The sequence below is a fragment of the Dendrobates tinctorius genome, unplaced genomic scaffold (genome assembly GCF_039654945.1).
Source record: "Dendrobates tinctorius isolate UK_male_01 unplaced genomic scaffold, ASM3965494v1 ptg000095l, whole genome shotgun sequence".
Taxonomy (NCBI): domain Eukaryota; kingdom Metazoa; phylum Chordata; class Amphibia; order Anura; family Dendrobatidae; genus Dendrobates; species Dendrobates tinctorius.
Window position 1 is genome coordinate 5,492,501 of NW_027361763.1, and position 26,323 is coordinate 5,518,823.

Genomic DNA, 26,323 nt, shown 5'->3' on the forward strand with positions numbered 1-26,323 from the left:
GGCTGTGGATACCCATCATTGTGGCATGTTGTATGTTGATTTGAATTTCAATATTACAACTTTTTTTTGCAGACTAAGTATTAGAGAAGAGCGTATCTATCAAAATCCAATTCTCCAGATTCACTTGAATTTGGCCAGAAAATTTTGTCCATTTGGCATCAATTTTTTTTTTCGACACAGATGAAATTGCTGTTATAAATTATCAATAAAATTAATGCCCCTCATCTATCCTGGCACAGTATCTCCCTTGCCTTCTGCTGTTTCGCTGCCTCCTTCCGGCTCCAGTCTTCTCTTCTGTCTGCAATTTTTGACCTCGCACAACATGATGACATTACTGGTCAATGGCAAAGAAGTACCGAGGTTTGAGAACGAAAGAGAAGACCTAGAGCCGGAGAAAGGGAGTGGGTCATCAGAGCATCAGGTGGGAAAATATGGTTCTAGGACAGATAAAGGGAAAAGAAAATAATTTTCCTTCTTATCTTTTAACCCCTTTACGGTCCTAAAAACTACCAGTTGTGGCCAGCATTTTGCTTGATTAGAGGAAATCCCCAAAATAATCAGATTTCATAAAATTTAAAAATAATTTGCTGGAGATTTGAAGCTTAATAGATTCTCCTCAAAAAATTTCCAACAATTGTGTCCTTGCTAATTGACCAGATAGACTGCATCCTGTACGTGCGCACTGACACTGTTATTTACAGATATTTTAAAGGGAGCCTGTCACCTGCCAAATTGCTATTAACCTGCAGACATGGGGTTAATTTCACATTATTATTATTTATTATTATAGTGTAATTTATTCAATGGCACTTTACATGTGAAAAGGGATATACATAATAAAAAACAAATACAGTAATCTTAATCAATACAAGTCATGACTGGTACAGGATGTGAGACGACCCTGCCTGTGAGGGCTCACAATCTTCATGGAATGGATGCAGATACAGTAGGCAAGGGCAGAGCTGGTTATGCAGTTGTTTGGTGGATCGGTGGTTACTGCATGTTGTAGACCTGTCGGAAGAGGTGAGTCTTCAGGTTCCTTTTGAAGGTTTCCATGGTAGGGGAGAGTCTAATATATTGGGGTAAAGAGTTACAGAGTAGGGGGATGCGTGGGAGAAAGCTTGTATGCGATTGTGGGAAGAGGAGATAAGAGGGGAGTATAGAAGGAGATCTTGTGAAGATCAGAGGTTCCATGTATGTAAGTACCGGGAGACAAGGTCACATATGTATGGAGGAGACAGGTTGTGGATGGCTTTGTATGCAATGGTTAGGATTTTGAACTGGAGTCTTTGGGTAATAGGGAGCCAGTAAAGGGATTGACAGAGAGGAAAGGCTTGGGAATAGCGGGGGGACAGGTGAATTAGTTGAGCAGCTGAGTTTAGGATAGATTGGAGGGGTGCGAGAGTGTTAAAGGGGAGGCCACAAAGTAGGAGGTTACAGTAGTCAAAGCGGGAGATGATGAGGGCATGCACTACAGTTTTTGCAGATTCCATGTTGAGGAATGTACGGATCCGGGAAATATTTTTGAGTTGAAGTCAGCAGGAAGTGGAAAGGGCTTGGATACGAGGTTTGAAGGAGAGATCAGAGTCAAGGATTACCCCAAGGAAGTGAGCTTGTAGGACTGGGGAGAGTGAGCAGCCAGGCCAAAGGTGTAAATGGAGAAGAGCAGGGACCCTAGGACTGAACCTTGCGAGACTCCAAAAGATAGGGGGCAAGGTGAGGAGGTGGTGTGTGAGTGGGAGACACTGAATGTCTGGTTTGTTAGGTATGACACGATTCAAGATAGGGCCAAGTCAGTGATGTCAAAAGATGAGAGGGTCTGTAGTAATAGGGAGTGGTCCACTGTGTCAAAGGCAGAGGACATTTCCAGGAGGAGGAGAACAGAATAGTGTCACTTGGCTTTGGCAGTCAGTAGGTCATTGGTGACTTTTGTTAAGGCAGTTTCAGTAGAGTGGTGGAGTCGGAAGTCTGATTGCAAGTGGTCGAAGGGGAGCAGGAAGAGAGGTGGGAGGATAGTTCGAAAGGAACATATTGTTCCGGGAGTTTTGAGGCATAGTAGAGAAGTGATATGAGGCAATAGCTAGATCCAGAGGATGGGTCAAGAGAGTGCTTTTTAAGGGTGGGTGTGATTGAGGCATGTTTGAAGCATGAGGGGAAAGCACCAGTTGTTAGTGATAGGTTGAAGAGATGGGATAGGGTTGGGATGAAGACTGTGGTGAGGTTTGGGATGAAGTGGGATGGGATCGGGTCAAGTGTACAGGTGTTGAGAAGTGATCTCGAGAGTAGTGCAGAAAGCTGGTCTTCTGTAATGGCCAAGAAGTTGGTTTTGTAAGAGGAGGACTGAGTAGCTAGGAGGAGGGACTCAGGGTTGTAGGCCAAATCTTTGTCTGATGTTATCAATCTTCTGTTTGAAGATTGAGGCAAAGTATTCAGCTGAGATAAATGGAGAGGGAGAGGTGCTGGGGGACAGAGGAGAGAAATGAAGGTGTTGAAAAGTTGTTTAGGGTTGTGAGACAGGGAGAATATGAGAGATGAGAAGTAGGTTTGTTTTGCTGTGATGAGTGTGACCTTGAAAGTAGAGAGGGACTGTTTGAATACAATGAAGTCCTTGTTGGAGTGGGATCTTTTCCATCTCCGCTCAGCAACCCTAGAAGCCCACCTCAGTTCTTTGGTCAGGCTGGCGTGCCAGGGTTCTCTGTTGATTTTGCGAGCTTTGGTAAGTGTGAGAGGGACGACCTATTCAAGAGCTGCAGCTATTGCGGTGTTATATAAAGTGGCAGCGGCATACACATTGTGTAGGGAACTTATGTCTGTAAGAGAGAGAAGGGATTCAGAGAGTGAGTGTAGATTGAGGTGTTTGATATTTCTGCAAGGGTGTGTAAGTTTGTGGGGTGGGGATTGTGGACCTGGAGAGGAAAGAGAAGAGAATGTGAGTAGGTTGTGGTCAGACAGAGGTAGAGGTGAGTTCGAGAGATTAGATAGGGATCAGAGGTGGATGAAGATGAGGTCAGGTTGGGATGTCAGAGGAAAGGAAATAAAGTAGCTAGGTGGTGAAGTGGTCGAAGATGGTGGTGGATGACCTTGGGGGCAGTAATGACAACCAGTTGGAGATTGGTGGGGGAGTAGATGCACACAGAGTGCGCCTCAAAGGAATGGAGGGTACCAGAGGGTGGAAGTGGGATATGGGTGAAGGAGCAGTTATCTTACAGGAGAAAACCGACTCCTCCGCCATGCTTGCTGCTGGGGCAGGGTGTATGAGAAAGGTGGAATCCACCATACGAAAGTGCGGCTGGAGAGCCTGTGTCAGAGGGGTTAAACCAGGTTTCATTGATAGCGAGGAAGGAAAGTTTGGTAGTAATGAAAAGATCATGGATGTAGGAATGTTTGTTGCAGAGAGAGCGAGTGTTCCATAGAACTCCTGTTAGTGGGACTTGGTAAGCGGGGGCCAGATGAAGGGTTATAAGGTTATAGAGGTTAAGTAAATTATGTTAATAGCATTAATAGTGATAATAGAGGTTAATAGCGTTACTAACCTGCCCGGCATCTGCACTTACCTGAATGCTAAGGGAAGAAAATTAACTTTATTCCCCCCCGGCAGCATCCAATTTCAGTCAAACGGGTGGAACTGGCATGGGGTCAGTCACCGCTCTGAGTTCCGCACCCCCAACCCTTTCTGACACTGGATCTGCTTTAGAGCCTGCTGTCAGTCAGGGCTAAGGGTGCAGTTACAGCTGCCACTCTGTGTTCTTATAACTGTGACTGAACCAGCGCCGCCCCTGTGACAGAAACTGGAACGCTTAGGGAGGAATAAAGTTCATTTTTTCCCCCGCAGCGTTCGGCTAATACATTGTAGATTAAACTAATGGGCTGCAATTCACCTCTTAACCACTGGGCGGCCACATACAGGCACATAGAGCATAATCATCTAACAACAGAGTATCAATAAATCATGTTTAATATATCAAAAAAGCGTGCCATGTTCACTCATATACCGAGCCAAAATGGAAAAGTTAAGGAATCACATATCTGTAAGATATATGCTTTGAATAAGCCATTAATATTAGATCAGGAGGGATTTGACACCTGACACCCCCAACAATCACCTGATACAGGAAGTCTCATCCCCTTGTCATAACTTGTCTGCTTTAGTAAATATTTTGAATTTCCATAATATTATCCTAAAGTATCTTCCCTTATTACTACTTTTTTTTTCTCTTGTTTTCCTTCCTGGAATAGTATTGACAACTGGATGTTACTATTCTCCATTTTCTGTCCGGCGTCTCCCTACACAAACTGACATTGTTCAATCAGAGCTGATAGTTTTAGACTGTGCAGGGACATATTATATAATTATATTAATAACAGATAGGGGTAAAGCGTTTAACCATTTATTTTTACATTTCTCGGAGGAATTATCAGAGGAACAGAAAAAAAAAGTGTCAGTAAAATATTCCAACGTCTTCTTTCATGTGGAATTCCAAGCATTGTGATACTCCAAAAATTACAGTATTACGATTTTTTGGGTTTTTGAACATAATGACCAAAGTACAGTAAGGACTGACACAGACAAGGTCAGATGACAGAAGAAGTGGCAATGACACATGGAGGTCACTTGCCATAATATTGTAGCTATATAATGGATGGATGGATGGATGGATAGATAGAGAGATAGATAGATTATAGAGATAATAGATAGATAATAGATAGATAATAGCAAGATAGATGGATATATAGATAATAGAAAGATAAATAGATAATAGATATATGATAGATATATAGATAAATAGATAATAGATAGATGATAGATAGGTAATAAACAGATAGATAATAGATAGATTAATGGAAAATTCATAGATATATAGATAGATGATAGATAGATAGATAGATAGATAGATAGATAGAAAATAGATCATAGAATCATAGAATCATAGAATCGTAGAGTTGGAAGGGACCTCCTGGGCCATCTGGTCCAACCCCCTGCTCAAAGCAGGATTCGCTAAATCATCCCAGTCAGATGTCTGTCCAGCCTCTGTTTGAAGACTTCCATTGAAGGAGAACTCACAACTTCTCGTGGCAGCCTGTTCCACTCATTGATCACTCTAACTGTCAAAAAGTTTTTTCTAATATCTAATCTGTGTCTCCTCCCATTCAGTTTCATCCCATTGCTTCTAGTCTTTCCTTGTGCAAATGAGAATAAAGTTGATCCTTCTACAATGTGACAGCCCTTTAGATATTTGTAGACAGCTATTAAGTCTCCTCTCAGTCTTCTCTTTTGCAAACTAAACATTCCCAAATCCTGCAACCTTTCCTCATAAGACAGGGTTTGCAGACCGGTCACCATTCTGGTCGCTCTTTTCTGAACTTGCTCCAGTTTGTTGATGTCTTTTTTAAAATGTGGTGCCCAAAACTGGACACAATATTCCAGATGAGGTCTGACCAAAGAGGAGTAGAGGGAAATAATGACTTCACGTGATCTAGACTGTATGCTTCTGTTAATACATCCTAGAATTGCATTTGCCTTTTTTGCTGCTGCATCACACTGTTGACTCATATTCAGTCTGTGATCTATTAGTATACCCAAGTCTTTTTCACATGTGCTGTCACTTAGCCCTATTCCTCCCATTCTATATATGCTTTTTTCATTTTTATTGCCCAGATGTAGATAATAGATAGGTACTGTAAATAATGGACAGATCGAGATATATATAAATAATAGATAATCAATAAATATATAATAGATAGATATATAATAGAAAGATAGACAGATAGATGGATAATAGATAGATAGACAGATAGATAATAGAAAGATAGATACAGAGATAGATAATAGATAGATAGATAATAGAAAGATAGATAGATACATAGACAGATAGATATATAGATAATAGATAGGTACTGTAGATAATGGACAGATCGAGAGATATATAAATAATAGATAGATAATAAATAAATATATAATAGATAGATATATAATAGATGACAGATGATAGATAGATAGATAATAGATAAATAGATAGATGATAGATAGATAGATAGATAGATAGATAGATAGATAGATAGATAGATAGATAGATAGATAGCTGTGCCATGGTTAGGATGTGTAGTACCGGTGAGCAGGGCCCGTCTCATACACACTATACAATTGTCAGTCAGTCTATCTAGTGTGTTTGTGCTGTAAGGTCTCTCGGATGTCCCCGTCTTTATCATCAATCCTAAATGTCCTTTCCCTCTCAGTTTTGACTTTGGGCCATGGAACTGACAGTCTCTCATCAATCAGAGCAGTGAACATTTCATTGAAAAGGTTGTGATCATGTTCTTTTTTCCCTTTGATTTATGTACTGTGCATTACTGCTCCTCGCTGGCTCTCGTTGAGATGTGACAGAACACACATTGGGTTTCAAAAGACAAAAAAAAAAAAAGTAAGGCAAAAAATCCCTGTAGGCCGACAACCTTCACATGACCCTCTCTTGCCCTTTTGTGCAACAGTTTTGACATTTTGACAGGTTTAATAGGCACCCGGGAGGCAGCAAAGGAAGAGAAAAGATCCAAAACAATGGATCAGATTTTTCTAAAATGCTACAGAATACATAAAAAGCCAAGCAAATGCACCGCTCTCACAGAAGGGAAAAGCAACAGCCATTAATCCTCAATCCCAGCTATAGAAACCACCAAAGAAATGAGCCATAACTCGGACTTTGCACTGTAGATTGTCTGCAGATCCAGCACAAAGTTTACACGGCATGTAAGCAACGGCAGTCGAAAAACCAAAAAAAAAAAAAATAAGCAGAAAAGCACAAACAGAAATGATAAAATCCAGCGAACAGGATGGAATGCAAACATAATAGATGTAGAATAAAGTTGGGATGACTTACCATGGATGAGTCCCTGCTTCCGTTGCCGAAAATGGCTCCTTCAGCGCAGGAGGGGAGTAGGTCGAGGGAAAGTTGACTATCCCTGCCCCCAGCTATGACATCACCTGCTACGTCATAAAAGGTAGTGAAAGTGCTCTGCACTCCGGGCTGATTTTCAAGAAATATAGAAGAGAGAAAGTGTAAAAGAGTAAAAAAAAAAGAAGGTTTGTTTAGGAAATTACAAAAAAAATGATAAAAAAAGAAAAAGAAAAGTATGCACGAGGGTTGTGTATATAGTAAAAAAAAGTAATAATAATAATTATAATACTTGATGCTCTAGCCTCTGGTATAGAAGTATTAGTAAAATTGTTAGCTCTAGATGAACTTTTCAAATTTGGGAAAAGATTCGTCCCCAGATTAGGAAAGGATGTACCGCATCATGCATCCCCTCCCCCATATGCCTTTCTTTTTACAAGCAGAGCATTTTAACCACATTTAGAGGCAGCTGGTGATGTCATTACTAAGGATGGGTGAATATTTCCACTTATAGCCAATGGACAGAGCGTCAAATTTTTTTTTCCATACCAAAAAAAAGATAAAATAAAAAAAAAAAGAATGAGATATTATAAAAAAAAAAGTCAAAGTGAATGGATAGGAAACAAAAACAGTGAAATGTATGGGTTACAATGGTGTGAAATACTGAATATTGCTTACAACAGCCTTTCAAAAATATAAATTACTCTAAGTAGCGTCCGATCCATTCACCCATCCATAGTCATCCATAGCCACTTTCATTAATATTTTGACACAATGATACTTTTGGGCTGTGGTTACATACAGTGTACATCAAATTAACAGCAATATATAGAGATTAAACATTCAGTTTCATTTATTTGTCCTTTTACTTTACGGAAAAGCCAACATTGATGTGACATTTGCTTCTTGTATGAAATACACTCTGTGTTAAAAAAATAAAACTAAATAAAGTTTGGAATAATCATTTTGAATGTATGATAAAGAACAAAATAGAAAATTAGAAATAGTTCGAAAAGGTACGTTGATGATCTTTTTTTGATGTTTTCTGATTTAGAACTATTTCTCACTTTCTATTATTATGTATCACATATTCAAAATTACTATTCCAAAAATTCTAAAACTTTACATCTCACATTTTGTCTGTTAAGGAATTGCAAAGGGAAATTTGTGACCTTCAATGTGTTCTTAGCTGCTGTCCACACAAATCACTTCCTCTAAAGGAAGAGTCAGACAAGCCATATAACTCGCAATGCAATGCTCGGACTGACCGGCAGTTCTCCCGGCCTGAGCGTGACAGCTGTATAGAAATACATGCTGTACTGCTTGGATCAGGAAAGCTGCTGGCCAGTCCGAGCATTATGTTGCGATCCTCGTCCGAGTTATATGGGTGTCTGACCCTTCGCTAACACACATTGCTCAATGTTTCAGTTGAAATATAAATCTATAATAAAATGTACAACTATTTTGAAAATAGACAAATATGTTTTAAATGAACACAAAAATAATGAAGAAAGTTAACAAAAAACTTGTTATAAAAATATTAAAATGTTCCAGATTAAATATAGAAAAATGTAGATTATTTACATAGTAAGCTAAGTCCTACTGAGCCAGTTTATTATAAAATTTGCATATAGCTTTAGTTTTGTTGATTCCTTGCAATTTGCGCAAGTCCAGCAAAAATGAAAAACCATCTTGCTGCCATTTTGCTGCATTTCTGAAGACTAGTAAGGGTTTAAAAAAAGAAAAAGAAAACCTGTTGTGACAACGCAGCATCAATGAGGAAAATCTGGCCACTTGTGCAAGGCTGAACAATTCTTAATTTTGCCAAATTTAGTATTCCTTTGTTCAGTAAGTTAAGAAACAAGAGCCATTGTTTCATGAGACTGTGCAGTGCCCCTTTTTTGTTTGCTAATTTGTGGATTGCCTGCCGATTATGGATTGCATCAGCCCCTGTGGTGTATAGTCTGCATCATTTTGAGTACAATTATGCATTCTAATTGAACAAGTGAAGAATGAGTGAAAAGCCATGACTATCTTTCCCCCAATCCAGTGTGACAGAATGCCCTGAAATGGGAGCTCAGGGATATAAAAAGGGGCCTGCTCCTGTCACCAGTGTGTTTCTTTGGGACTTCAGCCTTGAGACCATGGTTCCAGCTGGTGGATTATAGAGCTGCTCCACTGCCCAACACTGAGCCCACAAATTCATTTGGATCCAGGTTGGGACAATCCGATCAACAGGATTATGCATCACTGTGCTCGGTCAGCTTCCTAACCTTGCCACTAACTCCTCTCAGTGGGTGCCCACCAAAAAAAGGGGTGATTCTGGTTGGAGCAGTTGGCCCTGGATGCCCCGTAGTCACTGAGGTTCCATGAGGGGAAGGGTGAGACTCTGTCATTATGTCTTATGTCCTTGCTGGGAATGTAATAAATGCTGTTAACTATTGGTAACTCAATAAAGTCTTACCAAAGTGAGGGACTCTCATCCTGTGCAGTTGAAGTAGTGTTTTGCCAATGGTAAATGAGTTTGGGCATTCAGTGGTATGATCTAGGCCAGTAGACGAGAGCACCCTCTATCCATTGTGTCTGCATACCTGTCTTTGGCTCTCTTTTTTTCCCAGTGTTGCTCCCCACCTAGTCCATTAATTGACTCTACTTCCTTCTTCTTATGTGATTGCATGGACAGAAGAAGGAAGTGTAGCCGAGTGGAAAATCAGGAGCATGGTGAGGTGAATGCAGAAAGCCGCTCATCAAGGTAGACCGATTGACCTAATGCTTTTGCATAGTGGGCTGGGACACACATAGAAGGAGAGAGGATGTGAACTAGATAGAAGCCACATAACTAAGTGATCAGACCAGAAAGAAATGGCAAGTCTGAAGCAGCACACAAAGAAACCACAGGCAACGATTTGGAAAGAGGAATACACCATATTAACATAGTCCATTAAAAGTACCTTATGCTTACTGCAATCAATGGGTTAATCCAGAAGGTTGCCAGCAGAGGGTTAACCGGCAGGACAACTGCAGCAACTGCAGTCTGAAGTCTCAATAATAAGACATGGGTGCATCTCTAATTGGCGCTTAAGAGGCCTAGGGACGTAATGTGACTGAAAAATGAAAGGCAACTTGTAAAACCCGATGTGGAGCACAGAAAAAGGCGGCACCATAGAGTAAGGCAGGCGAGTCCAGCCGAGCCACAATAGGTGCGTCACTGCAGGGCAGGTATGGGAAAGGCAAAGCAGAGGTAAATAAGAGTTTATTCATCTCTTTTCCTGTAGATTCAAATTTCACCAAAACTTTTCTATGCCCAAAAGAGATTCGATCTCCCTTGATCGGACTTGGCAGAATGGAATTTTCAGGAGATTCACTCAATTCATAAAAAAGGTATAAATATAAAAAAATGAATTTGTATCTAGAAATATATAAAAGTTTTAATTTAAGTGATAAACATAAAATGCAGAAAATGTAGACCTGGAATCAATTTTAAAACTGCATGGTTTACACTTTCATAAGATGAATCAAGATTTTAGTATCAGTAAAATATAGAACTGAGAAAGCAATTTGCTGATGCCAAGGGACTAGATAAAAATATAAATAAATCTCCCCAGTCTTCCCAATTTTTTTAAAGAAATACATTTCCATTTAATTTTTTTTAGTTTTGTTCTTTTTAAATAGTATTTCAAGATATTTAGTGCTATAACTAAAAAAGTATAGAAAATAGATTTAATCCGCTATCATGAAGTTTGCATGTTTTCCATTGTGTTAAACAACCCTACTGAAGTAATAATGAGTTGAAATGTTGCAAAAAAATGCTAAATTCAATCTCAAGTTTTCAAGATTGTGTAATAAAGGTACATACGGTAAATAAACTTTGGTATGATGTATGTTAGTCAAACATTCAAGACCTTATCAATGAATCAAGAAGGAGAGTCCCTGAAAAAGAAGATGCTCTGCTCATTCCTGCAATGGCCAATGGTTTGTCCTACCACGGGAGATGTTTGTGATGAGAGTACCGGTTAATGAGTACTAGACACACTAGTTGAGGATTATATTAATGATGTAAAGTAGGGTAAATAAGATATAAATATTTATCCCTTTAAGGACCAGAGAATTTTTTTAATTAAGTTAGCCACCAAATGCCTCATGGCTAAGCTTCACAGGAGGACTGACTAAGTTGGCAGCCCATTAGTTCCCTGTGAATCTGTCATCTAATTGCAGCCGTCAGAAATAGATAGCATCCTTTAAACTGCAGCGATTGGAGTGAGCTCCAGTCATTATAGCTGAAGTCTAGTGCTGGGTATGTAACACAGCTTGGTATGAAGCAGGCTCAGCTCCTGAGCAAGCTTAATACTTAGCTTTTTAACCTATGACAAAAATGTACATCACAGGTTTATAACAAGATAAAGTCGTCCCCAAACACTAATGTATATGTAAAATAGCAAAAAAAAAGTACTCACTCTCTCCAGATCCAATGTTGGCTCGTGGCTACTGCTATGGTCTCTAATTTTTAGTTGCAGCAGTAATGTCACAACTACTGCACACATCACTATTGTAGCCAATCACTGAGCTCAGTGGCTCTACTGATGTAGACAATATGAGTTCTGATATGGTCACACATATCAGTATGAGAGAACTATTTTTATATACTTATATTTTTACTCTTATACACTTTCGAAACTTACTGGTTTTGTTTTGGTACCATTTGAGAGCTACATCTATGCCACAAAGCAAAAAGTAAAAAAAAAAAAATACAAAGTGAAATATATTACAACAAAACATAAACATAAGGGCTCATGCAAACGACCTAAAAATCAGATTAGTGTAATCTGTCGTTTTGACCGACAGTACTTGCATCCATTGCATCCATGTCATTCTTTGGGGTCATGCATGTTTGATTTTTTCCATGACCGAGAATCGGATGACCCTTGCACATTCAAATGTTTGGATCTGTCGAATAAATCTAGCCACTCTCGAGTGCGAGTCGATCTTCACGGGCTGACAATATAGAGTAGGTGGAGAACTTTTTTTCCTCAACCTCCGAGAAAATCGGATACCACTCTGATCATACTCTGATCAAACTTTGATCAAACTCTGATGAGAGTGTGATTCACATAATCAGACCAATTTTCTGGGATGTTAGAAAAACTGTCTTGTAACTCTACCCTTAGAGTTTAAAAGGTAAAAAACATTTAAAATATTATAGGCATCTTTCAGATTTTTCAGGTTGTAAACAGGACATGAGACGTTCACTGATTTCTCAAAGGAGCCTGAAGATGACTTGTTCGATATATGATCATAATGTCTATGGGAGCCTGCTCAAGCATAAGTTGAGGTCATCTGACCTTTTCTTTGATCATTGGAGGAAGTCTGAGAACCTTCATTTATCAAAACTACCGTAAGTCAAAAGTTTTATTTAAAAAAAAAAAGTTTAGTTAAGCTTTAAATATAATTGTGGACTTTTAGAAATTGTTGACCTCGGTTAAGAATTAAGTAATTATTAAAATAGTTGTGTCCTTTTTCTATATGAAACCTTTTCAATAACTTTAGAATTGTATTTATTTATTTTAGCAAACTGTCTTAAACCTCTTGTCAAATGTTTCAAAAATGTCAAAATATAAAATAAAAAGTTTTTGCTTTTTTTTCAGGCCCCACGATGCAAACAAATATATTATGCATCTGGTGATCTTATGTCTAGCATCCCAAGGTAAATTTTGTCTGACACAAGTGTCTATGAATAGTGGGAAGATATGTAAATTTTTATGATTTGTGTAATCATAACTGCAGTTGTATCGGTTATAGAAATGTATTTATGCTTGCTTGCTGGATGCTAAGAATTATGGAAAAGTGTCGAGAAGCTAGCTGTTAGGTGAGTGTAATCGCTAATTTGAGTAAAAGTAATTGTGTTTTGGGTACCATTAAATTCTCATCATATTTTCCGTACACATACTTTCACCATGAAGCTGTTCCCAAAAGTGTGTCGAGTTCAGTCGAAACAATCGTAGAAATAATTTTGCATCATTTTCTGTGATGATAATAAGGCAGTAGAGCACAACTGAGAATATGTTACAAGATAATCAAAAGGTAATTACAGTCTTGTTCAAAAGAAAGGACAGAAGAAAACATTCTCGGCAGTCATGGATAGGAATATATTGGAATTTACTAAGATGGACATGGTGAAGTTGCAAAAATTTTCTTCGAGGCTGCTGAAAATTGATAGAAATTATTGAGATGATATGACTATGAAACTGAATTAATCCCCAAATTGGATGCTTGGACAATGAAGTTCTCATTTTGTATTATACGGTTAATGATTTTTTTTTAAGATTAGTGTCATCTTTGAATGTATTTGCATTGCAGATAAAATATTTAAAAAGAAAAATGATAAAATGATAAGAAATTGACAAAAAATGATCAAAACAATATATGTTGATGAATAGGAACAAATTAAAAAGATTCAAACTATTGCAAATTCTAACAATAGATTAGTTGCTTGATATACAGTAATTAGACAGAGCATAAATTGATCATTAATAAATGTTAGAGAAACTCCTGAATTTTTTATTTAGCCAAAGTCACTAAATTCCATTGAATGAAACCATTTGCATCCAATAAATTTGGCGGAAATCAGGAAGAAGTCAAAAATACTATAAACTTTTAGGGTTTTCTGAATACATATCCTCCTCCACTTGGCCCCATGGGGACTATATAGTAGCAGAACCCTCCAGAAGACTGGAACAGACAAAAGGCTAGAGCAATGTAAAATGAAGAGGAGTGATGGTGGGAAGACTATGGTGATGATGAGGAGATGTGTGCATAAGTGTTTTTTTTTACTAGAATAGATAGAATCATGCTAAGCGGACTGTTCTGGAGGAAATGAGGAGCCTTGGAGCTTCAGATAAGGTTTTAATTAGTGCCAACGCGTTTCAGTGCCAGACCAGTGAGAAAGTGTTTTTTGGCCATGAGAAGGGTGCTAAAATGTGTAAGTGCTAATCTAAACCTTATCTGAAAATCCAAAGTTCTTCATTTCCCACATGTGATTCTCTCCATTCTGGTGAATATACATCTGGAAGATATCTCCTGAAGCCACAGGGATGCATCAGTGGGTATTCATGCTTATTCAGGCGTTGTGCTTTCACATACCACCAGTTGATCCCAACCATCCCCTTAGATGTGTTCTTTTTGAAGGGTACCATCCTATTGTGTGAGTTTTGTCCCTTTCCATAGTTCTTCTTAAGAATGTATTGATTTTTTTAACTTTTTCCTGAAATTCAGAATATTCAAAAAAATTAATCTCTCTAATATAGGATTCAATAGAACTCAAATTTTGTGCGAAAATTCATGGCAAAATGTTATTAAGTCAGAATAAATTCACTGATTTCTACTGAAACAGATAGCCATACTATTAAAATTGTGAATATTGCCTGTATTAGAATTTCATAAAAGGGCCATAATAATATAAAATCATACTCAATAGTGAAATAATGTGATTTCCATATCATGTATTCCATGTGTGTATTGAATACTGATCGGTCACAACTAGAGATGAGTAGATCAGGTAAAATACAAATTCAACTGTAAGTACAGATTTTTCCTGAAAAAAACAATTAGAAGGGAAGCTATTTACATGACTTTAATGTCAATTATGATGTTTTGGGGTCTCACCAATCACAAGAACATAATAATCATAATATACATATACAGTTGTGGCCAAAAGTATTGACACCCCTGCAATTCTGTCAGATAATACTCAGTTTCTTCCTGAAAATGATTACAAACACAAATTCTTTGGTATTATTATCTTCATTTAATTTGTCGTAAATGAAAAGACACAAAAGAGAATGAAACAAAAAGCAAAACATTGATCATTTCACACAAAACTCCAAAAATGGGCCAGACAAAAGTATTGGCACCCTCAGCCTAATACTTGGTTGCACAACCTTTAGCCAAAATAACTGCGACCAACCACTTCCGGTAACCATCAATGAGTTTCTTACAATGCTCTGCTGGAATTTTAGACCATTCTTCTTTGGCAAACTGCTCCGGTCCCTGATATTTGAAGGGTGCCTTCTCCAAACTGCCATTTTTAGATCTCTCCACAGGTGTTCTTTGGGATTCAGGTCTGGACTCATTGCTGGCCACCATAGAGTCTCCAGTGCTTTCTCTCAAACCATTTTCTAGTGCTTTTTGAAGAGTGTTTTGGGTCACTGTCCTGCTGGAAGACCCATGACCTCTGAGGGAAACCCAGCTTTCTCACACTGGGCCCTACATTATGCTGTAAAATTTGTTGGTAGTCTTCAGACTTCATAATGCCATGCACACAGTCAAGCAGTCCAGTGCCAGAGACAGCAAAGCAACCCCAAAACATCAAGGGAACCTCCGCCATGTTTGACTGTAGGGACCGTGTTCTTTTCTTTGAATGCCTCTTTTTTTTCTCCTGTAAACTCTATGTTGATGCCTTTGCCCAAAAAGCTCTACTTTTGTCTCATCTGACCAGAGAACATTCTTCCAAAACGTTTTTAGGCTTTTTCAGGTAAGTTTTGGCAAACTCCAGCCTGGCTTTTTTATGTCTCGGGGTAAGAAGTGGGGTCATCCTGGGTCTCCTACCATACAGTCCCTTTTCATTCAGATGCCGACGGATAGTACGGGTTGGCACTGTTGTACTCTCGGACTTCAGGGCAGCTTGAACTTGTTTGGATGTTAGTCGAGGTTCTTTAGCCAACAACCGCACAATCTTGTGTTGAAATCTCTTGTCAATTTTTCTTTCCTTCCACATCTAGGGAGGTTAGCCACAGTGCCATGGGCTTTAAACTTCTTGATGACACTGCGCACGGTAGACACAGGAATATTCAGGTCTTTGGAGATGGACTTGTAGCCTTGAGATTGCTCATGCTTCCTGACAATTTGGTTTCTCAAGTCCCCAGACAGTTCTTTCGTCTTCTTTCTTTTCTCCATGCTCAATGTGGTACAAACAAGGACACAGGACAGAGTTTGAGTCGACTTTAATCCATGTCAACTGGCTGCAAGTGTGATTTAGTTATTGCCAACACCTGTTAGGTGCCACAGGTAAGTTACAGGTGCTGATAATTACACAAATTAGAGAAGCATCACATGATTTTTCGAACAGTGCCAATACTTTTGTCCACCCTCTTATTTATGTTTGGTGTGGAATTATATCCAATTTGACTTTAGGACCATTCTTTTTGCGGGGGTGTCAATACTTTTGGCCACAACTGTATATATATATATATATATATATATATATAAAAGAAAAATATTTATAGTTACCTCACTACTTTCCTCTCTAATGACTCTACTCTTCACCATCATGCATCCAGTCCTCGTTATATGTTCTGAATCGTACTGCCAGCACTGAAATCCCTGTGAGAGTCCTGCACAAGTGCGGAAAAGGTCACAACGTCATGAAGTTACGACATGCACCTTGATTGTGCACGTACATGCGCAAAACTGTCACGAGCCTCATCAGAGCTGGCAATCCAAGGATTTCTTAGCTTCTGGCAAGGATCAGAGGATGCAATAATGACTGGATGTGTAGCAATGAGGAGCAGAGGAGCTAGAGAAGTGAGCAGTAAGGTGAGTATAAGATTTTTTTCTTTTACCTTTTGACGGCCTTTCCTGAATAAGAATAACGGCAGTCAATGGCTGTCATCTTGCTGAATCCGCATGGGGGCAAATTACAAAAAAATACATATTTTAGCAAATGCAGATTTATGCAAAATTTGAGTGGAATTCAATTATACTCAAATTTATTCGCTCATCTTCGAACATAACATTACAACTAGTGATGAGTGCGTAAACGCGTTACTCGAGTGATCTCCGAGTATTTGGATGTGCTCAGAGATTTTGTTTCTGTCGCTGTAACCACATGATTTGCAGCTGCTAGACAGCCTGAATACATGTGGGGATTTCATAAGAAACAGGCAATCACCACATGTATGCAGGCTGGCTAGCAGCTGAAAATCATGCAGCTATGGCAACAGAATCTAAATCTCCGAGCACATCCAAATACTCGGAGATCAACCGAGCATGCTCGGGAAATCTCGAGTAACGAGTATACTCGCTCATCATTAATTACAACCACTATCTTGTTGCAGTATCAAGTGGTGAACTGTATTAGAAAGCAAGTCAACAATCAGTTCTTCATGTATTGGAAGCAGAGAAGATATATGCAAATCAGCAGGATCAAGGGTGCCCAAAGCATGTCAGAAACAAAAGCTAGGTGTAAAAAAGTTCAAACTTCTATAATATATTAATTTGTTCCAATAAATTAGCAAAAATCAGATGTGATGTTTTCTAATCAGCTCATCTTTCAAAAATATGGTATACATGGTGATCAAAAAACCCTGTAAATTCCGTATAAAAACTAAACCAGAGCAACAATGGTGGATTTGCCTTTTTTTTCATCAATTTATCTCGCAAACCTTTTTTTCCTCACTTTTAAGTACACATTGTCATGCCATTTGTTGAGATATGCTCAATACGTTTAACACAGAAGTGTTTTTGGTCTAGCTAAGAACCTCTTCCAAGTCGGAGAGAAAATCAAGCTTTTGCTCATTGAAAAATCAAGGTCAAGCTCCCCAAAAACACACATGAAGTGTAATTTAAATAGTATACAAACAGTTTGAAAATCTATGCGCTCGGCAGTAGAAATGTGTATATTATTCTAGCCCAAGAGAAGGACATCTGTTTCCATTCAAAGCAATAACTTATCAAACAAAAAAGATGGTGAACTGTATGTTAACAGAAAAAAATGCAGTTCTTGGAAGAAAGGGGTGAAAAACTAATTGAAATGATAAAAATCTGCCTTAGTTTAAAATTATTAAGGTTTCTTAACTCTACAGATACCAAAGGATGAAATGATTTCAAGGAAGAGAGTCCCTAAAAATAAATAGGGTGCATGAACTAAGGTCAAAAAGTCAAATTTAGGTACATATTTAGGGATTTTTCTTCTAAAGATATGGATAACTACAGTATGTTTTTGTCATGATCCAGGACGAGGTTTCACTTTGGCCCGTCCTGGTCAGACAGGTAGTTAATTGTTTCTGCCTCTCTCTGGCAGAGGGCGGCTATTTAATGCTCACTGGACCTGGGTCCGATGTCAGTTATACTCCTGCCCTCGGCTGAGTTAGTTGACCTCTTGTGTATGTATGCCTTGTGCCTGATAACTTGTTGCTTGTTTGGTTTTGATCCGGTTCTGTCCCCGTTACAAGTTCTGCCTGTCCCTCTTGTACCGCACCGCCCTCTCGTGTATGACTCTCTGCTTGTGACTTGACTATTCTCTGCTCATCCCTTTTGTACCGCACCGCCCTCTCATGTATGACCTCTGCTTGTCTGACCTGCGTTTTCCTCTCCTCTACTACAGTATTCCTGCAGTAGGTACATTACATCATCTGCAGTAGTAGGACGCTAAGCCCCGCCCCCTGCAGTCACATGATCGTAGGTCCTGGTACTACTTACTATTTTCCATGCCTCAGGTCCTGTCTGCTTTAACCTTCACTACCGTATTGGGCCCCGTGCTCTCCCGCAGTGTGGGTAAGTCACCCTGCTCAGCCGTGGCAGTTGCCGACGCTGACAGGATCCTGACAGTTTTGAGGGTTTTTTTTTATTTAATTGTGAAATCTTTTATAAAATATACAATTTTAAATTTTAAAATATATAATTTATTAACAAAAACTTCTGCTGGTTAGAAAAAATCATTATGATCTACCCTAATCTTAGTAATTTAACAGCTATGTGTTGTAAAGAATTACATTGCGCAATAACTAGCCCAAGACTTTATTAGTGCTGCCGCATATTAGTGTATTTTTTAATATAAAAATGCATTATGCCGTAATATTTTCCATTGAAGAAAAAGCATTTTTTTTAAAAAAGGAAAGAAAATCCATTAGTCTTAAATGATACCTTCGCTAATTTAAGAGGAACTTAACTCATTTTTCAGATGCATTTATTAGATCAAACATAGCCTGTGTGCTTTCAATTTCTTTCAGCCTGCATTTTGCTATACGGAATTTGAGGATTTTTATGGATCAATAAGAGAAATTATGCGACAGTATATGAAAAAAATAGGCAAAATTTACATGAATACATTTGGGGTTTTGGATATGTCTTTTTTAGAGGTTAATAAATAAATTGATTGCTATATCTACAGTATAGTCGTTCACTATACAATCATTACCACTTTAGGACTTAGGTTTAATGTATGTTCATTTGATTTCAGATAACGTTTCAGAAATGCTATGAAATTCTATGTGACATGAGAAATATCACATTATAAGTGACTCGTATCTTTTTTTCACCAGTTTTCCCATCTGCAGGCTTTATCTCTAGAGTTAAGCGGTCTCCGAGCTAAGGAGTGGAATCTAGTTGCTACGATGTGTTCAATACCCAGCATGCACACATGAAGGATTGCTGCTCTTTTGCCACTACGTAGGAAATGTTCTGAAGCAACAGTAACATGTAGAGCATTTGTCAGGAGTACTGAGCAGTATAGATGTGAATCCACCACTGTAGTGAAATAAAACACTTGCATAGAACTGGCAGTCCTTCTTGTTTTCACCAGAAAGGATTTTAGCATTTTTTCAGTAAAAATCATGAGTTCAGTTTTCGGGGAAAAAAAGAGGTAGTAAGGGGAAAGAGTAGTAAGTAACATATTTCTCTGATAGACAAAAAATTTTCTTCTATTCTATTTTGCTTTATATTCATGCAATGTTTGTTGAAACAACAGTAACCTTTTTATATATACTTAAAAAACAGTTTATTTTTTATCATTTTTTAATATAAAATTGTAAGACCAGGCTTTTTGTTCCATCTCTTTTACAAAAGTGTTATCAAAGTTTAGATTTTTGTTTTTATCCTGGAGTGAATATTAGAGATCAGCGGACCCATGGAAGTTCTAGTTCTGGTACCCGACCCAAACTTTATTCCAAAGTCTGGCTCGGGTTCTAGAACTGTACCGACACTTGTATCAGATCTCAAGCCCCATTGAAAACAAAATGGGGACCCAAACTCACTTTCTCTCTTTTTCTCTCTCTCTCTTTCCCTGTCTCTGCAGTGGACTTCTGCTGGAACTCCAAACTTTACAACGGACTTGCTCCGAACCTCTAAACTTTGCAATAGACTTTGCCAGAATTCCGAACGTTTTCACAAACGTCCCCCGGAACTCCAAACTTTAAAACAGACTTCTGAGAGCAGTATGTGTTCAGCGTTAAGCACCAGACACTAATTATCCCACATGAACCCCAAACTTTTATCTTTGGGTTCTCTCATCTCTAGTGAGGATTCTAGATAATAAATTGCACCAATAATTGTATACGCCATTTTCCACTCACTATAAAAAAATCTTTGTTTATTAAAGTCATGGGAATACTATATAGGCATATACTTGTGTATGTTTGTATTATGTTTATGTTAAAGGCTACCTGTCATGTCCTAAAATGCTGTCAATCTAGAGGAATAGGGTTAATATGAAGGTTAATAGTGTCCCAAAGTTGTGAGGCCACCGCACTGAAAACCCAGCTACCAGGAGGAAAAAAAACTTCATTCATTCCGCGTGCCGCCGGCATAAAGACATGCCCAGAATGGCCAAAGTCACTGGTTAGTATAGACTGAGTGATGGCTGTAAGTACACCGAGATTACACTGACTATCTGCCATCTCACAACTGATGTGCTGCAGAAAAAGCTGTCAATCAAAGTTTAAGGGCAAGGCTATAGCCGATGTTCACTGTATACTGAGCAGTGACTGTAGCCGTTCTGGGCTTGCCTTTATGATGGCGGCTTCCAGTATGAATGAAGCTGGACTTTCAGTGTGGCTTTTAACTGTTATTACCTGAAGATTAACCCCATATCTGCTGTTTAATAGTGATTGAGGATCCAACAGGTTTCATTTAAAATATCTATTTTTTTGTACTTTAAAGTTATGTCCTAACAGGCGTTATCCTCCACTGTATGTCAGGCTCTTTCTTACTTCCAAGAATTTGATTAAGAATTGTTATCCTCAGTATTTCTATTAAGAGTGGGGGTGACAGGAAAGTATTATATCCGGCCCTATTGCTTTGTGTATATTCTTTTTTCCTTTATATTTTTTTTTCTTTTTTTTAAGGAAAGAAATGTGTTTACACCTGATTTCAAAAGCAAAGCAATTTAATTGGCTACTGTTTTTGCTACCTTAGTGACAAAGACATACCGTATATACTTGTGTATAAGCCGACTCCCCTAATTTTGCCACAAAAAACTGGAAAAACTTATTGAGTCATGTATAAGCTGAGGGTGGAATCCATAGACTATGCCCCCATATGCTGCTTCATAGTTTATGCCCCCATATGCTGCTCCATAGTTTATGCCACCATATGCTGCTCCATAGTTTATGCCCCCATATGCTGCTCCATAGAATATGCCCCCATATGCTGCTCCATAGAATATGCCCCCATATGCTGCTCCATAGATTTTGCCCCATATGCTGCTCAATAGATTATGTCCCCATATGCTGCTCCATAATTATGCCCCCATATGCTTCTCCATAGTTTATGCCTCCCATATGCTGCCCCATAGACTCTGCCCCATATGCTCCTCCATAGTTTATGCCCCCATATACTGCTCCATAGTTTATGCCCCATATGCTGCTCCATAGTTTATGCCCCCATATGCTGCTCCATAGAATATGCCCCCATATGCTGCTCCATATAATATGCCCACATATGCTGCTCCATAGATTATGCCCCCATATGCTTCTCGATAGTTTATGCCTCCCATATGCTGCTCCATAGAATATGCCCCCATATGCTGCTTCATAGATTATGCCCCCATATGCTGCTCCATAGAGTATGCTCCCATATGCTTCTCCATAGTTTATGCCTCCCATAAGCTGCCCCATAGACTCTGCCCCATAAACTGCTCCATAGACTATGCCCCCATCTGCTGCCCCATAGAAAATGCCCCATATGCTGCTCCATAGAATATGCCCCCATGTGCTGCCCCATAGAATATGCCCCATATGCTGCTCCATAGAATATGCCCCCCATATGCTGCCTCATAGACTATGCCCCATATACTGCCCCATAGAATATGCCCCATATGCTGCTCCATAGAATATGCCCCCCATATGCTGCCCCATAGACTATGCCCCATATACTGCTCCATAGACTATGCCCCCATATGCTGCCTCATAGAATATGCCCCATATGCTGCTCCATAGAATATGCCCCCATATGCTGCCCCATAGACTATGCCCCATATGCTGCCCCATAGAATATACCCCCATATGCTGCACCATAGAATATGCTCCATATGCTGCTCCATAGAACATGCCCCCATATGCTGCAAAAAAAATCCATACTCACCTCTCCTGGGTTCATCGCTGCTGTCTGCCGGTTCTTGTGTCAGTGACTGTTCAGCCTGCAGAGGGGCGGCGCGGACTAACCACGTTACCGCGCCCCCTGCTGCCTAAACGTCACTGACACAGGATGCAGCAGAGACAGCAGTGAGCAGCGATGGACCGGGGGACAGGTGAATATCGCTATACTCACCCATCCTGCTGTGGTTTCTGCAGCCTCGCTCGCTTCTCCACTGTCTCCCTTCCTGTCTTCAGCGGTCACGTGGTACCGCTCATTACCACTCATGAATATACACATATTCATGAGTGGTAATGAGCGGCACCACGTGACCGCTGATGACAGGAAGGAAGACAGTGGAGAAGCGAGGGAGGCTGCAGAGTCCACGGCAAGACAGGTAAGTATGATCTGATACCCCCGCTCCCCCTCCCCCGCTGACCCCCAGGTATATGACCTGTGTATAAACCGAGAGGGGGACTTTCAGCCCCAAAAAATGGGCTGAAAATCTTGGCTTATACATGAGGATATACGGTAATTACTAAATTTCCTTGTCACATTAGTCAGATCAAGTTATTTTAAAAACCTGATCTGAGTGATGGCAACCTGTTATTAAGTGGAATCTGCCATTAAATTCATATATACAGATTGCAGACTCACAGGCATCCCTCTGCTCTTACTTTTACCATTCCTTCTATATGATTTTTCAAAGTTGAAGCATTAAAAATATCTTGATATATTATTATTATTATTCCTATTTTAGAGCTGGTATTTTTGTATTTACTGTCCATTCTGAGCTGTCACCAAATTCTATTTTGACATTTAAAATGTAATACCACAGGCTATCAATCTCAAACTTAGAAGTCAGAGATACATTAAGACACTTCTATCGGCTTCTCCGCGGTAGAGTATATTGCAAGTTTGACGTCTTTCTCCTGATGCGATTCACTTAAAAACAGCTCAGATGAAAGTTGTTGACATTTTCTCATCTGACATTTTTTTAATGGCCATCTAAAAGCTAAAAAAAATATAGAATTGAAATGGCTTTCACACAAAAGCAACAAACTTTTGTGGCATTACAAAAAAAATGTGATTTATGCTGCCCAAACCACGGGCAACTTGTTTCGGAGCATGACCGCTCCAAAATACTTCAGAGAAAATATAGTTTGAGATCCAAAGCCGGAGATCAGACTAGTCCGTCTAGCCCCAATGCACACGAGAGTGAGATACCGTTAATCATCTATGGTGATGCAGGGAAGAATTGGCTGGAGGAGGTGCCAGACTAGTCTACACTTATGGTTCTAATACCTGGACTCCAGCTATAGATCTTCAGATTATACCTTCTCTAAAACGCTGGAGTGTTTCACAAAATAACATACCTAGCTACAACCATGCAGCCAGACAGAAACTCATGTTGCCCGCATTTTTGGCAGCTTGAATCGCCAAACAGGTTCCATTTCACAAGTAAAACCTCTTAAAACAATATCTTAATTAAGCATACTTTAAAAATAAGGGCACCAAAACTGAATATAAAGACAGGGCCAAAAAGTAGCATGGACCTATGAAAAAAATCCTATAAATATTCCTAAAAAATAGGAAGTTAGAGGGGGAGGTTTTATCCCTTTATCCCTATTCAGCCATAAATTATCCCTACCTAAAGTTTGTTTTTTGGCTATTTATTACAATTTCCTTGACCAGAAGAGTTACTTATTAAAGTGATCCAGGGACATGCTTTGTTGAGCAAGTGCGCCACATCGTTTTCAATATGGGTGCCAAGCTCCTTGGTTAGGTAGAGATAATTTAGTGCTAGGTAGAGATAATTTAGGGCTTGGTAGGAATAACTCACCCTTCTCAATCTATTTTGCTAACATTCGGATGATTTTTTCATAGTTCCAAGTTACCTCTCTTTGGTTGGGTATTTATATTACTTTTTCCAGTGATAACTCATACAGGACAAAGAGTCTTCCAGTTTTTACATAGAGCTTAGAAGGATTCAGCTCATCTGATTTTCATCATGTGATGTCATAGAACAAATGAAAGAGAGAAGAATTGGCTGCGTAGAAAAGCAAAATGAGCAAATGTAAGTGCACAGTGCCATTTAATATGATGACTACAATATAATAAGAGGATAACAATTTTGATGGGAGTGCTTCTTTAACCCCTTACTGCCAGCTGATGGAATAGAACCTCAGCTGGCCGTATCCCCTGCTTTGAGGTGGGCTCTGGCGGTGAGCCAACCTCAAAGCTAAGACATGTCAGCTGTTATAAACAGCTGACACATGCTCGCCATAGGTGCGAGCGGAATCCGCAATAGGCGCGAGCGGAATCGCGATCCACCAGCGCCCATTAACTAGTTATATGCCGCTGTCAAACTCTGACAGCAACACTTAACAAGCACTTCCGGCCGCCAAAAGTATATAAAAAAAATATAGATATGAACATTCCGTCATCCACAATTAATAGAGATCCCAATATGGGAATGTTTAAATCATGGTCGTACCAAGAAATTAATTTTACTTCTATTCTTGAGTGCTACAGTGTGGAAGCACGGTGGCTCAGTGGTTAGCACTGCAGCCTTGCCGCGCTGGAGTTCTGGGTTCGTATCCCACCCATGACAACATCTGCAAGGAGTTTGTATGTTCTCCCCGTGTTAGCGTGGGTTTCCTCCGGGTTCTTTGGTTTTCTCCCACATTCCAAAAATGTGGGAGAATAGAGAATTTAGATTGTGAACCCCATCGGGGACAGTGATGATAACGTGTGCAAACTGTAAAGCGCTACTGAATATGTTAGCGCTATATAAAGATTATTATTACTACTTTTAGAACTCTAGTTTTGCCATTCCAAAATATCAGTATAATTTACCATGCAAAGATTCTCAACTTAAGAAAAGGAATAAAATCAAGCCAGACTGACCGGAATGGATCTTACAAGAAACTGTAGCAGGTCAGACATCGGGTGTTTCTTATTTAAGAAAATGCCATTGTCACTTCCCAACTAATCAGCTAAACTTTCTCTTAGCGTCACATCTTCCTGGCTTCCTATCAAATAGGATGGCTAATGGCAGAGGGCTCCGTGCATATTAATGATGCCCAGTAAGTGGGAAGGATAACTAGCTCCCAAACTGTATCACTTGCAATTAAAAAGGCATTAAAGCTGGATCCAGAGGATGTAGGAAGCCACAGCAATGTGTCAAGGTGCTCCACCGTCAGCTCAGACTTCTTGTAATTTCAGAAATGAATTTGCAGATGAGCTTAAATTTTAATTTAATTTTTGCATGTCAGAAATAGAAAACATAAAGGGAATGTGTCAATGATGTATAAAAAAAATGCATAGTCCATACCAAAATGCTCCCTCAAGGAAGGCAAAAAGCATTTACTTTTCTCCAAAAATATATTTGTAACTATAACTTTTAATAAGCTATGAATTTTGATGATTTTCAGCCTGTGATTCAGATGTAACTACCCATAACATGCCACAAATTTAAATATTCCAAATTTTAGTTACTTAAGTATATTACATTCATATGACATGCTGGCAACATGAAGACACATATAAATATCTTCCAAAGGATTATTTTTTCCCACAAATTTTGCAATATGTCTAGACAAAAATAGATAAGGCCTGTTTCACACTTCCGTTTTCCAGGCGTCAGTCACAATCCGTCAAAGTGTTTAAAAAACAGATCCGTTGCAGATTGCAAACAACTGATGCACCGGATCCGTTTTTTTCATGGATCCGTTGAAGCAGTAGTTGGTGGAATTTTAAAGGGACAGATTCTGGAGAGAGGGAGAGAGAGAGATTGAGAGAGATTTTTGTGTGCCAGAACGGGTTTTGGGGTTACCTTTCATGAAAGGAAATTCTTCCGGGCATGCTCAGTTTAAAGAAACGGAATCTATCAACAGATTCCGTCATGTGAGGGATGGGGACAGATCCGTCGCCGGTAGGCGTACATTCTACCAGACAACGGACGCCGACGGATCCGTCACCATCCGCCTTTTTGACGCAGACAAAACACTTTCCCTCGGACGTTTTTTTTTCCAGACCCAAATTTTATGACGGATCCGCCGCACATTGGACGCAACGGAAGGCCATCCATC

General features: G+C 39.2%; 1 protein-coding gene across 2 annotated transcripts in view; it reads right to left on the minus strand.

Moving 5' to 3' along the window:
- CTNNA2 (catenin alpha 2) overlaps positions 1-26,323 on the minus strand; it is a 918,592-nt gene that overhangs the window by 167,333 nt on the left and 724,936 nt on the right. The window contains exon 11 of one of the 2 annotated variants that reach the window (XM_073586715.1): positions 6,873-7,019. The exons of the other annotated variant lie outside the window; for it this stretch is intronic. Coding sequence (XP_073442816.1) covers positions 6,873-7,019 — 147 coding nt within the window. The remainder of the gene's footprint in view (positions 1-6,872; positions 7,020-26,323) is intronic. 2 annotated transcript variants of the gene reach the window in all.